We start from the raw sequence: 13356 nt of genomic DNA, 5'->3' as shown, positions 1-13356 counted from the left end.
TGTCGTGTGCTCAGCATCATGGTAGATACCACACAGCAAAAGATAAGCAGCATCCTCCCTTATACCCCTCGATGCCCTCTTCTCAAGGAGTTTAGAATAGAGACCTCATGTTCCCAAGGCATGATCTAAAGCAGTGCTTGCTCACGCTTTGCTATGCATATGAGTCACCTGCAGATGTTGAAATAAAGATTCTGGTTCAACAAAGTTGTCTATTTAAGGCAGATAATGAAAGATTATGAATTCAGTAAAGACTCATAAATCTTCTGAATATTTACAAAGCTTTCCCAAGGCTCCAAAGCTAGAAAAGCACAGGAGAGAAATTGGCCAAGGACCAGGGACCTCAATTATTACAGTTCAAATTGGATGTAGTAATTTACCACCAGGCATGTAAGAGCTAAGTATGGTGAAGCTGATTTGTGCCTAAGGGAGAGTCCACCTAATCTCCCTTTCGTAAAGATCAATAAGGTGGTCAAAATGAATGAGAGGATAATCTGTTGGGCAGGTGGCTCCCAAGGTTACGGTGGGAAGGTACCTTAAGCACATCCTTCGCAGTAAATGCTGCTTAGATCATTGCTTCCCTTTGAGTGAATTATTATGCACTCTCTTGGGGAATCTGATAGGAGGAGAGATGGGCATGTAAGATGTCCATTTTGCATACTGAATGGTCAGAACATGCCACCCAAACCTAAGAGACAATTTTCATCTTTTTCTAGGCAGCATTACAACTTTAGGCAAACAGCATAAAAATCAAAAGGTTAGAATCCAGTCAAATCTCTTTCCTTCCTGGTCTTCAAAAGAATAAGGGATTGAATAATGGCTTTCTTTTAAACTCAAAGCAACTCCTAGATGATGGCCAATAGCAAGAAGCCCCAATATAAAAATGCGTGATTTTGGTGGGGGTGGGGTTTGAGACAAAGTCTCACTCTGTTGCCTAAGCTGGAGTGCAGCGGCGCGATCTCGGCTCACTGCAATCTCCCCCTCCCGGGTTCAAGAGATTCTCCTGCCTCAGCCTCCCCAGTAGCTGGGATTACAGGCACGTGCCACCATGCCTGGCTAATTTTTGTTTTTTAGTAGAGATGGGGTTTCACTATGTTGGCTAGGCTGGTCTTGGAACTCCTGACCTCGTGATCCGCCCACCTCAACCTCCCAAAGTGCTGGGATTACAGGTGTGAGCCACTGCACCCAGTAGGTGATGTTTTAATGTTCCCTATTTTCAGAGTCTTCATTTAACCACATCTGGGGATTACGAATTAATGTAGTTTCTGAGTCTCCCATTTGCTCAGGCTGTTAAAGTTTGCATGTGATGGGATGATTCTGGTAAGACAGTGTAAAATGAAGGGCCTATCCTTTTAGCCCCAAAGTGCTGTGGTTCTCTGTCTTAAATAAATTACTCAACATCTTTAGTAAAGTTTATAAATTTCTCCTTAAGTGATGACGAAAAAATGTTTAAATAATACACTAGTAAAGAAACAGGGCAATACCACCTTAAGGCAGCAACAGAACACCAACTTTTCAGTTGCAACATTGCTTCATTCACTTGTCTGCAAAAATGTAAACATTCATTCTGTGCATTCTCAAGAGAAAGAGAATTAAAGCAGGATGAATTCTGTTTGGCTAATTTTCAAAAAGCAGGTTTTGTAAAGCACTGCAGTGATCTGTCACTAGTTACTATAAGTACTTATAATAATAGATTGTCTTTAATTTCACCCAGAATCCAAAAAGCCAAGATGGCCTTTCTCCAAAAGAGGAGTGGTAAGTGTTGCGAATTGCCATTTTTGTTTTAATTAAGCCTCCTGTAGCTAAGAAAGTAAGAAATGTCTGAAGAGCCCTTTCACTCTGCTTTATCTTTGCATTAAAGCAGATGGCACGTGAAATATAAATGATATCATCACATCCGTAGTATTGGCTACAGAACATGCCAAATGGTGCCAATTTGTGCAGCGAAACAGTGCTAATTGCCAGTGGTTAATTAGCTCTGCAAAAAAACACAAAGCAATCCTAATATAGTGATGCTTTACAACACTAAATTTATAACTTGCTGCTTAGAAAGCAGCTCACTCGATGAAGCAAACTTGCACAAATGTATGCCCCAGTTTGCTGTTCATGCTGTGTATATTGGGAACATTGAAAAATGAATGAGATCTTACAGAAACGGATTCCACAAATACACTTCTATTTCTGGGAAAGCCAATGGGATTAGTCCTAGTAGGTTTAAACTCATTCTTGATTCCATCAATAATTGACGAGTTATCCATCTCAATCAGTGGTCCCTGAGACTTTACTGCCTAGGACAAGGGTGGCCACAATCAAGCCATTCCTTCTGGCACTCTGTGGAAAGAAGAAGGGAATGTTCATGATATCAGCCTGACTCCTCCTGTTTTCCAGGGGAAGGGAAGGGACTGATCTGTGTTCTCCCAGCAGTATCAGCTTGCAGTACCTACACACCACGACCAGCAGCAGCAGTGGGGTCTTATGGACGGTTACTATGTCTCATTCTGTTAAAAATCTGCCCTCATGGCCTTTCCAATCAGTTTGGCATCAGCTGCTGACATCTGCAGTGGTTCTATGAACACACACACCTTGCTTTTTTTTTTGAGACAGAGTTTCGCTCTTGTTACCCAGGCTGGAGTGCAATGGCGCGATCTCAGCTCACCGCAACCTCCGCCTCCTGGGTTCAGGCAATTCTCCTGCCTCAGCCTCCTGAGTAGCTGGGACTACAGGTACGCACCACCATTCCCAGCTAATTTTTTTGTATTTTTAGTAGAGACAGGGTTTCACCATGTTGCAGGATGGTCTCGATCTCTTGACCTCGTGATCCACCCGCCTCGGCCTCCCAAAGTGCTGGGAATATAGGCCTGAGCCACCGCGCCCAGCCACCTTGCTATTTTTTAAGTCCCATCGCTAAATAAAGGCCCTCTGAGGTTCCATTCCAGCTATTTCACTTACTGCCTTATGACCTTGGCCAAATGGATTAATCTTCCCTCAGCTCAGGTCTTCCCTATAAAAGGCAGAAGAGCAGTCCCAGCCTCACAGGGTGGTTGTAATGAGTGCCTTATAATGCATATGGAGCCTACCCCAGAGCAGGGCGCACACAGACACTCAGTCAATCTTGGCCATTATCACCAGTAGTAGTCTTTAATTAGGATTTGGAAAACTACTTATTCTCATAGCCAAGTGTGATTGACTTTCACTTTTTTCCCAAAAATGAAACATTTATATGGCGCATACTCTAAACATCACAAGCTACAAATCATAAATTGTTAGTAAAATTGTTAACACCATCGCCACCAGGGCTGTTTCTCATCAGTCATTTAGAGACATGCTGTGTCCGTTTTTCTGACAGGTCTTAGACAAGGCTTATGATCAGCCCCTCCTGAGCTATTTCCTCAAATAAACAGGCAGAGCTGGTCACCACCAATCATATCTGAGATCTCAGGAGAAGGGGCATCTCCCCGCAACCCTCCCGAGGGCTTATCTAGGACAGGAAAACTCTCAGGTCCACCTGAGAGAGAGTATGCTTTCAGAAGGGAAGAACTTTGCTAAGGAAGGGATGCTCCTACAAGTTGTTGGGATCAATCCATTCTTTTTTCCATAAAGAAGCAACTTGTTCTACACACGTGTTAAGCAACTGTGCCAAGTACTGGGACAGATATCTAAGATGCCAAGATGTCCATTAACAGCTCACAATTGAGAAGATGGAACTGACAAGTAAACTGGGTGGTGGGGGAAGCATGTTAAGTGGTTAGCACTGTGTTGGAGGGAGGGAGGGAGGGAGGCAATGATGGAGACACACAAAGAAAGAATAATTAGTGGCTGTTTTCAGCAATGAAGAGAAAGTCATTTCTAGAAGCTTCACTTTCACAAGAACACAATGTCTTCTTCTTTTATCTTCTTAGCCTTATCAGATCTCTATAAATGATAATATATAACAATGTATTTCAATATACATCAATATAACAAACACACTTCTATGTTGCGATGTGTTTTTCCATAATTCATATCTCTGTAAATGGTAATTCACATCAATATAACAAGCACACATCTGTGTTATGATGTGTTTTTCCGATCTATTACAGATTTGTCCTTTTCCTCCTTTCTTACTTCCTTTCCTCCCAGCCATCAATATATTAGTAATAAAAGCTAACGCATCTATAATGTTTAGCACATTACCTGGCACTGTTACTGTTTGCATGTATTCTTGTTTATGTATGTCAGTTAACACATGTGAACTCATAAATTCTACAACAATCCAACAAGGTAAGTAACATTATTACTTCTCATTTTGAAAATGGGGAAATGGATTCAGAGAGGTTGACTAGTTTGTCTGAGGACACACAGCTCATCATAAGCTATGGAGCATCCAGCAGTTCCAGGCAGTCTGGCTTTGAGTTTGTTCTAGCCCCAGTGTGGCCCTGCTCCTTTAACTGTGGGAGTCCCCCTCACCAGACCTAGAAAATCCTTCCTCTATTCTCTCATTAGAGTTCTCATAGATCTTGCCTGTTCTCACTGATTTGTCAACCCCTCCAAAAATGTGTGTATTCAGTCTTCACCTTCAATTTTGTCCAGTTCCATATCACCAGTGACTACTGCATGTCTTCATGCCACCTACCTCTTAGTTACTAAGTTTGAGACTCCAGAATTAACCTTGGCTTCTCACTTTTCTTTATCCACTCAAATAACCTTCAAATGCTTCTCATCGCCTCTCCTAACCACTAATACCACAATGGAGGCAAGAAAGCACTAAATGGGTGTGTCATTTTCAAGAGTTAATGTGACCACTGGGAGGACCGTCTCCTCTGCTCACTGGAATACTCACCCAGCCATTTGGCCAGGAGGCTAGTCAAACCCGTAGAAAGCCATGGTGAGCGCCCTGGCTAGCACCCACTTTCCCACAATGCCAATGCTGTTTCCATTGTCTCAGCCTCTTTCTTTTCCAACTGACTGCTGATATTTTATTTCCACAACATGCAGTCGCTGTGGTTTCAGACATCAACAAAAGGCATATGTCCCAATTGCAGTAGGAGGTCTTTAACTGGTTCCAAAATTCCTTTGCTGCTGTGGAGGCTAATGAGTCTACAATAGGTTTCCTCTTTCAGTGCTATAACCCTACCAGAGAAACCAGCCACAGCCCATTAGCATATTCTAAAACTGTGATAGGGTCTCCTTTCAGACACGCAGGGAGCCCCTACCTGCAACAGCAGATAACCTGTGCCTTCTCTTGCTCATGAAAATAACGTTGATTAACTTTCACCAAACTGTTTAGATCCATGCCAATATCATGCAACCTGAGGCAACAGAACAAGTCGAAAAACTGTTTGTGATAAACATTCATTTGAAATGCAGCCAAGCTGGCTTCTAAAAGCCTTGCACATTGTTATTTGATAGCTTCTTCCTGCTTTGGCTGATAAAATGAACTCTTTAAGTGAACAATTCATGATGTTGCAATAGAACAGTAAATAAACCAAAAAGAAAATGTTTGCAATGTAAGTTTAAAAAACAAGTTACAAAAAGATGTGTAAATATGCTACATTATACCTTTTAAAAATTAATTATGAATATGATCAGGAGAATATTTCCAATGGAAATGTGAGGGTGAAGACACATTTCATGGTGTTTTTTGTTTGTTTCTCAAATATTCTGCAGTAAACATATATTACCTTAGCATCTTATTTTTTAAACAGATATTATTAAGAAAAGATGACTATAACAAAAATAAGTGGGTGATTCCATTCTAAGGAAACTAGTGTTTCCAGCATATTTTCGTATTCTTTAGCAGATAATTATTGTTTGGGGCAAGTAGCTTTAACACTGGGCTTTATTTTATCATCTGCTAAATTAAGGGTTGAACCAATATGTCTGAAGTACCATCTGATGTTAATTAAGTCTTAGGGTCCAGCGTTTGGAAAAGGTAAAACTGTGAAGGCTATGTCACCCCCCACTGGGAAGACATGATAAGACTGTTGGCTACATGACCATTCTGTGCCTTGGATTTTTCTTTATTTGTAAAATGAGAGGTTTGAACCAGATGTTCTCACAGGCCTGTGTCCTCCAGCTCTGACATTCTGTGGTTATTTGGCTCCTACAAGAGCTCAGAAATAGCTTTGGAACTATTAGTGGCTTAACGACAAAACACGCCATCTCTTATCATGAATGTTAGGGAATGGACAAAAGATGCCAAGGCTACCAAAATCATGTCATTAAAGAATCTGTGTTTGAAAATCCTGTTTCTAACCATCTTTAAGCAGGGCAAAGACAAACACAAGTACATATCCGATCTGGAAAACTGCCTGTCCTCTGTGAAAATTACCAGCTTCAGGGGCTATGAGTTCTACAGTCTTAAGGTATCTTGCAAACTGTTTACTGTGGGGCATGCTTTTTCTTTTTGTTTTTTGGCAGGGTGGGGAGGGGAGGGTCAGTATTTTAAGCTGCCAGATTGCTGCCTTGTTTATAGCAAGAGCAAAGTGCAAGAGAGGAACACAGGGCTGACCAGGGTCTGCTCTGCTCAAACACACTGAAAGCTAGGGAAAGTAATTTTATCTTAAATAAGGTAACAAATGTGAGAGCACTTCATAGGCCAGGAAGCCTCTACAAATGTTAAAAGTGGTTGTTAGTACTCTTCATCTCTCTGGGCCTCAATTTCCTCACTGGAAACGTTGTTGTCTTTGATAAAACAATTTCTAAAGGTCTCTTTGAGCTTTAAAGCTCTCACTTCATGATTCTTCAGTCATTAATTTCAACAAGTGTTGCCTGTGGAATATGAAATCAAATTTCCCAGTTTTGGATTTGGAGTTCTTTGAGATTTTTTTGGCAATAAACTGAAAAAGACTCATGATATTCTCAAGCATAATTCAAAGCACCATCAATCTGAATTTCTTTGAATATTAAACTAGAAATAATGCACGTCGTTCATTTCATGCTGTGCATTAGGAGGAATTGGCATCCCAGACCCACATAGAGTGAAGCGGTGGTTTGGGTCACTGGAGGAGTCACTGCCAAGAGGGATGCCCAGGGCCTGAAGCAGCAAATCAGGATTTTGGGAGTTGCTCGGTCCTTTGGAACCAAAGCAGATAGCCAAAAAGTCAGTCCACTAAGGTGAAAATGTTTTGTTCTCTCTTTTTCCTCATGCACAGGATAAGACCTGGGATGAAGTCATGGAAACACATCACAAACTCACGACTGATCAATTAGACTTGAGAAAGCAGCAAGAGGCCATGTGGGAACTTTTCACAAGTGAATGCACCTATTTTTTGGACCATTTATTAGTTCTTAAGATGGTAATGCCAGGCTTAATTTTTATAGTAGATGGAAAATATTAATTTGGTTCTTTGGGCACTGGTTTTCCTCTTCTGAAAGAAATAAAGAAAAGAGAGAAAGAGAAAGAAAAGAAAGAAAGAGAAAGAAAGAAAGAAAAAGAAAGAGAAAGAAAGAAGAAAGGAAGGAAGGAAAGAAAGAAAGAAAGAGAAGGGGGGGAGGGAGAGAAAGGAAAGGAAGGAAGGAAAGGGAAAGGAAAGGAAAGGAAGAGAAGAGGGAAAGGGGGTGAGGCTTTTTCCCCCTCTTTCAGGGAATCGTGAAAATTTTTATTTATCATTTATTTTTGTTTGAACTCTTACTTGACTGTCTCTTTATACTTTCTTTAAACATTGGATCTTCTAAGTGAACTAGCCCAGTGTCCCATCCTATGTTGAGTCAATCTCTTCTGCCTTGTCTCACCAGTTTACACACTTCTGAGCCAGTGAGCTCACTCTCTTCTCAGGCAGCCCACTCCCTTCTCAGGCAGCCCATTTCATCTTTGTTTAGCTTCCTCTCTTGGAGCTCTTGCTACCTCCTGAACAGTGCCAGGTGAATGCTTTCCATCAGCTGCAGGGCCACCATTGCAGATTTCTGGGGCTACCATCCACATGCAATTTAGTACTGTTGGATCACATGGTATATTCATGATGTCTCTTTGTAAACATCACCCCTACGGTTGCATACTGCTGCAGACCTGATCTGTTAAGGCTCAGAACAGAGAATTTCTTCTAAAAGAACAATAGGTCAAGGAAGAGAAACATAGAGCAGCTTCCTACCGGGACCACAGGGGAGGATGGGCCACACAGCTCCCAAGGTTGCCTCTGCCCACAGCACTTTTGCATCCTGGTGACTGCCTTACACAGCTAAAAGGCACTGTGCTGGCAGACCTAAGTTCAAGACCTGGCTCTGCCTCTGATCTGCCTTGTGACCTTAGGAAAGTCTAGTCCTTCATATCCTAAACCAGGGGTTGGCAAATCTTTTCTGCAAAGGTGCAGAAAATATTTTGGGCTTTTTGTTCTATACAGTTTTTGTTGCAACCATTGAACTCTGCCATTGCAGTGCAAAATCAGCCTAAAGGAATGTGCATAACTGTGTCACCCAAAAAACATCATTTACCAAAACAGGTGGCAAGCCAGATTAAGCTCACAGGCTGCAGAGTTTGACAATCCCTGTCCTAAGCTATAAAAGAGGCATGGCAGTACCATCTCTGGCTATCTCCCAAGACCATTTTGATGATCAAATTAGTTTTCTTTAAAGTCTGTCAGGTGCTATACAAATGTCAGTTATTTTCTGTAAGTAGTATTTTTTGTCAGTCACAGTGCTAAATCCTTAACTGAGCAAAATGTAAATCACAAAGACACTCTGGGAGAAAACTGAAATTTAGAGACAATATCAGGATGCTAACATGAGCATATAATAGAAAACTAGCTTTAATATGGTATTTTATTAGGCCATGTGACTGCAAAGTTTAGAGGTGGGAGAGAATTCAAGACATGTTTGATCAAGAGGCTGAAAAACAAAACAACATTTCTTTCCATCTCTCACCCTGCCTTCCATGGCATTAGCTGCGTCCTGTGGCTAGCTTCTCTTGTAGTCACAGCATGGCTGCTATCCTTGAGCTAATGGTCAGAGACAGAGACATCTTCTTAGCATTCATAGCAAAAGTCTTGAGATTTATTCTGATTGGACCGGCTTAGATCACGTGCCCACCCCTGAGCCAAATACTCTAGTTCCATAAGGATGGAATGTGCCAATTGGCTTAAGGCAGTCAGGCCCACCCCTGGGAGTGAGGTCAGCTTGCCACATGGCACGTGTGCAGCCTGGGGGACAGTAGACATTGAGGTGAAAACCAGACTATTTTTAGGGAAGGGGAGTATTGAAGGCCATGGTAACAATACATGTTCACAGCAGAGCATGAAGCCCCTGAGCTATGCCACCTTCCTTGTCGTAAGCAATAGCACAGAGCTTTCTATCCCACCGTAAGCTGTCCAGGCTTTTCAAACTCACATTTTCTGTTTAAGAAAAGGCCAATTTGAGCTTACTGTCAAATATCTCAGTGTATTTAAAGTACATATGTACCTTCCTTTTACACAATCTATGTTTTCCAAAAGTGCTTATAAATTAAAAATTTGTAACTCATATAATAAATATCCTGGAGGACTCAGTATTTCTTTAAAATAGCAAAATTTCTGTAAAGCAAATAATTTTATAGCAAAAGTAGTATCTCTTCCAAATTGCCCCAATTTTTCTGTAGTAATGAGTTCTGTTTCTTACAATCATCTGTTTTAAATGCTTGGATCTTGACAGACTTCCAGACAACCAATACTCCATGGATTCTAAAAGGTCTAAGTGGTTCTCGACAGGTGGTCTCTAGACCAGCAGCATCAGAATCCGCTGGGGACTTGTTGGAAATGCACTTTCTCAGGCCCCATCACAGATGAGGTTGAGGCCCAGCAAGCTCTGGTGTAACGAAGCTGCCAGGTGATTCTGATGCAAATTCAAGAACCACCGACTACACTAATGAAATAATACAGGAGTGGGAATTGGAGAAAGTTATCTATCTAAAGCCCAGTCTTTTAACCCTTAAGATTCTTGAAATAATTTGTCCTTTTGTCCCTTTGAATGCTTCCCCTCCTACGTATACAAAGTATTTCTTTTTCAATAAATTGATCTTTCTTCAGTTTCTAGAATGAAGGGCAGGCTCTCTGTGAGTGAGAATTGAAGTTCTTTCTTGACTTGCTTTGTAGTGCTCCTGTTTGTGAAATCATCAAATTAAGTAAAAATAAAAACAACAATAAAAATTCCTTTAATGTTTTCATCTATTTTTAATGCCTCTAAGCAAATTCAAACCTTTTACCAGTTACCGAAGATGAACTCACTAAATCTCTATTTTTAATAGACATTTAAAATATACTGAAAGTAAAGTATATTTGGGTCTTTTGCAGAAGAAAGAGTACATGAGAACACACCATGAATATCATTTTGCTCTCAAGTTAGTAGTGTTGGCAAGAAGAGAACCTTTGGGATTTCTTTGGCACTAGAAGCAGAGGAAGCCCATTTGGACAGATTACGTTCAATAGGAATGTTGTTAGAATTCACATAAGCAATCGCAACTTTCATACTGAAAAGCTCATTTCTAATATGTTCTATGAAGTTTACGTGTCATCATTCGTATTGAGTATAACATTTAAACCCTGAGAGTGCTGATTTCTACCTTGTTTTGTAAAGTTATACCCAGGAGGTTTATGTTTAATGTTCTTGCAAAAGGCATGTTTCAAAATTTAAAAACAGAAGTTAATGTCATGTATTTTTTATTTCAAAGATTTTTATGAATACATTAAAATACCTGCAAATTCATGAATATCTCCTAGATGTGGATTTATGGAGACTTTTTGCAAACCTGGAGGAGTTAACTCAGGTGAGCCAAGTAGGAAGATGTTAGTAGGTGTGTTTTAACATTCACTAGAGGACCATGAAAATTCATGTTTGGTCTATTCTTACAGTTTGTATTCCATAATACATCTCCATATTCCATTCCCAGTTAGAACTTCAGGTTAATAAGATGGAAGTTGAAATATCCTTTCCCATAAATTGTAGATGTTAGTTAACCTTCATTTATCATTTTTCCATGGCTATTTTAAAAAGTAAACACATTCCTAAGATCTCCATCATCTTCATAAATGTTTATTTTCAAATGAATATCCTCTTCTCACATGCATTATAAATAAATAATATTTTTCCTCTTGAAAGGAAAAGAGATAGCAACAAGAATTTATTTATAAGAATACTTATAAGAAAATATGTATTGGAGGGTGGAGGAAATAAAGCTGTGAATTTTGCTAGGAGATAAATTTGAAATGGGAAACATCTGTAAGAATGATATTTGAAGTTCAACAAATGTTTATTCCTTAACCCTGGGTGTATGCCTACTTTTGTTTTCTTTCTCTCTGGCCCTAGACAAGCCTTGGATTTGTGAACAGTCTCTTCGGCATCATCAAGGACTACGTAGACACTTCTGAGACTTCCTCATCACTGGATTTCATTTCCGTGCTTACAAAGGTAAACTCCTCCCAGTATATCTCAGCTTCATGAAGTAAAATCACCAACCCCCTAGGACAGTTGTTCATACCCTACTTGATTTTTCTTCTCCCTGGGAACATTCTACCTCCACCCTCCCACAAAGGAACTGTCCCTTTCTCCGCCAATCAACATTTTCAAAAATAACTTGCAGATTCAGTTTTCCCATCGTCACATCTCCTGTGTGGGTTTCATTAACACAAAATCTGCTTGCATGGAAAAGCCATTTCCAAATCTGTTTTTTAAATGACTTCAATTTAGAGCAATATTCATGGTAATGGTTTAGTGTCTGCTAATTACGTGATTCAGTTGTTTTAATGAAAGTACCAGTTTGTCAGAAAGAAACAGAATAAACCCTCAAATCCGTCAACACCCTTGATCATATTTCTGTGAAATGAGGAGAAAAGAGGAAAACCTGTAGTCCTAGTTTGAGAAATTCTATTTATTTCTTTAGTAGACATTTGAACATCCTCTCCTATTTTTCTTACTTTGAGGTGTTTGTTTTGTTTTTTGAGATGGAGTCTTACTCTGTCACCCAGGCTGGAGTGCAACGGTGTAATCTTGGCTTACTGCAACCTCCACCTTCTGGGTTCAAGCAATTCTCCTGCCTCAACCTCCTGAGTAGCTGAGATTAATGGTGCATACCACCATGCCCAGCTAATTTTTGTATTTTTAACAGAGACAGGGTTTCACCATGTTGGTCAGGCTGGTCTGAACTTCTGACCTTGTGATCTACCTGCCTCAGCCTCCCAATGTGCTGGGATAACAGGCATGAGCCACCATCCCTGGCCTACTTTGAAGTTTTTAATCTAATTCTAGTCTAATTTCATTTAGCAAGATTTGAAATTTTATAGTCGGCTTTTTAAGAGAAAACATAGATTGAGATTGATTGAGAACTTACTAAGTGCTATGTATATAAGTGCCTTGTACACAATAACATGCAAAATTAAACAGCCTCTTGCTTTTAAGGAATTTTAGTCTAGTAGGGGAGAAGTTAAGCCAATAATGACACTAGTGGTTATATAATTAAAATAAGATAAATGCTGGGGAAAAGGAGGAACGTAAATATTATGAGTGTCCAACAAAGGAAACCTTTTAAGTTGGGGTGCATAGTAGGGTAGTCAGAGGTCAGAAATGCTTCCTGGGGATATGACACTTGAGAAGATACATGAAAAAGGAAGAGTTTTAACAAGGCGAAATAAGTAGGAAGGTCCTTTAGTGAACATTGAAAATGGGTTTAAATAAGAAAATCTTTGGATGTTTTTGTTTGTTGTTATTTTTAGACAGAGTCTCACTCTGTTGCCCAGGTTGGAGTGCAGTAGTGTGACTTCAGCTCCCTGCAACCTCTGCCTCCCAGGTTCAAGTGATTGTTGTGCCTCAGCCTCCCAAGTAGCTGGGATTACAGGCATGCATCACCACACCTGGCTAATTTTTGTGTTTTTAGTAGAGACGAAGTGTCACCATGTTGGTCAGGCTGGTCTCGAATTCCTGAACTCAGGTGATCTGCCTACCCCAGCCTCCCAAAGTGCTGGGATTATAGGAGCGAGCCACCACACCTGGACCAAATTTAGTTTTTAGTAAATATTCTGGAGAAATGTCAGCTTTTCATCAAAACATGTAAGTATACTTAGGGAGCACTAAAGAATGGGATACTGTTAGGCTCTTTACTAAGGGTAAACCACATATGAATAATAAACCCACATATGAATGCTCCATGCTATGTTCCCAATGTGTAATGATGGGTTATAAAAACTTTTCCTAAATTAAAAATGTTTTAACTGGCCAGGTGAGAGTCAGTTGTGCCACGGTAACAAAAACCCCCAAATCTCAGTGGATTGGTTCACTTCTCACTTGACTCAGGCCCAGCTACCAACATTCCCCTCCAAAATAAACTCAAATCATCTTTCATTACTTCCTGCTGAAGCCAAAACTTGACATTGTTCACTATAGTGTTTTCTCTCCTAATGTCCTATAACTAAATATTTTTCT

The 13356-nt window shown here is 40.2% G+C and overlaps 1 protein-coding gene across 6 annotated transcripts in view; it reads left to right on the top strand.

The window, feature by feature from the left end:
* PLEKHG7 (pleckstrin homology and RhoGEF domain containing G7) overlaps positions 1 to 13356 on the top strand; it is a 66394-nt gene that overhangs the window by 26442 nt on the left and 26596 nt on the right. For 2 of the 6 annotated variants that reach the window (XM_017976261.4, XM_078337026.1), the window contains 5 exons: positions 1712 to 1752; positions 6246 to 6341; positions 7131 to 7274; positions 10613 to 10708; positions 11248 to 11349. In XM_017976261.4, coding sequence (XP_017831750.1) covers positions 1712 to 1752; positions 6246 to 6341; positions 7131 to 7274; positions 10613 to 10708; positions 11248 to 11349 — 479 coding nt within the window. Of the gene's footprint in view, positions 1 to 1711; positions 1753 to 6242; positions 6342 to 7130; positions 7275 to 10612; positions 10709 to 11247; positions 11350 to 13356 lie in introns of all 6 variants that reach the window. The other 4 variants (XM_017976259.4, XM_078337025.1, XM_017976262.4 and 1 more) reach the window with 2 other exon arrangements.

This window comes from Callithrix jacchus, chromosome 9, assembly GCF_049354715.1.
Source record: "Callithrix jacchus isolate 240 chromosome 9, calJac240_pri, whole genome shotgun sequence".
NCBI classification, from domain to species: Eukaryota; Metazoa; Chordata; class Mammalia; order Primates; family Cebidae; genus Callithrix; species Callithrix jacchus.
Note: the sequence above shows the minus strand (reverse complement) of the source record. Positions and strands in the feature narration are given on the sequence as shown.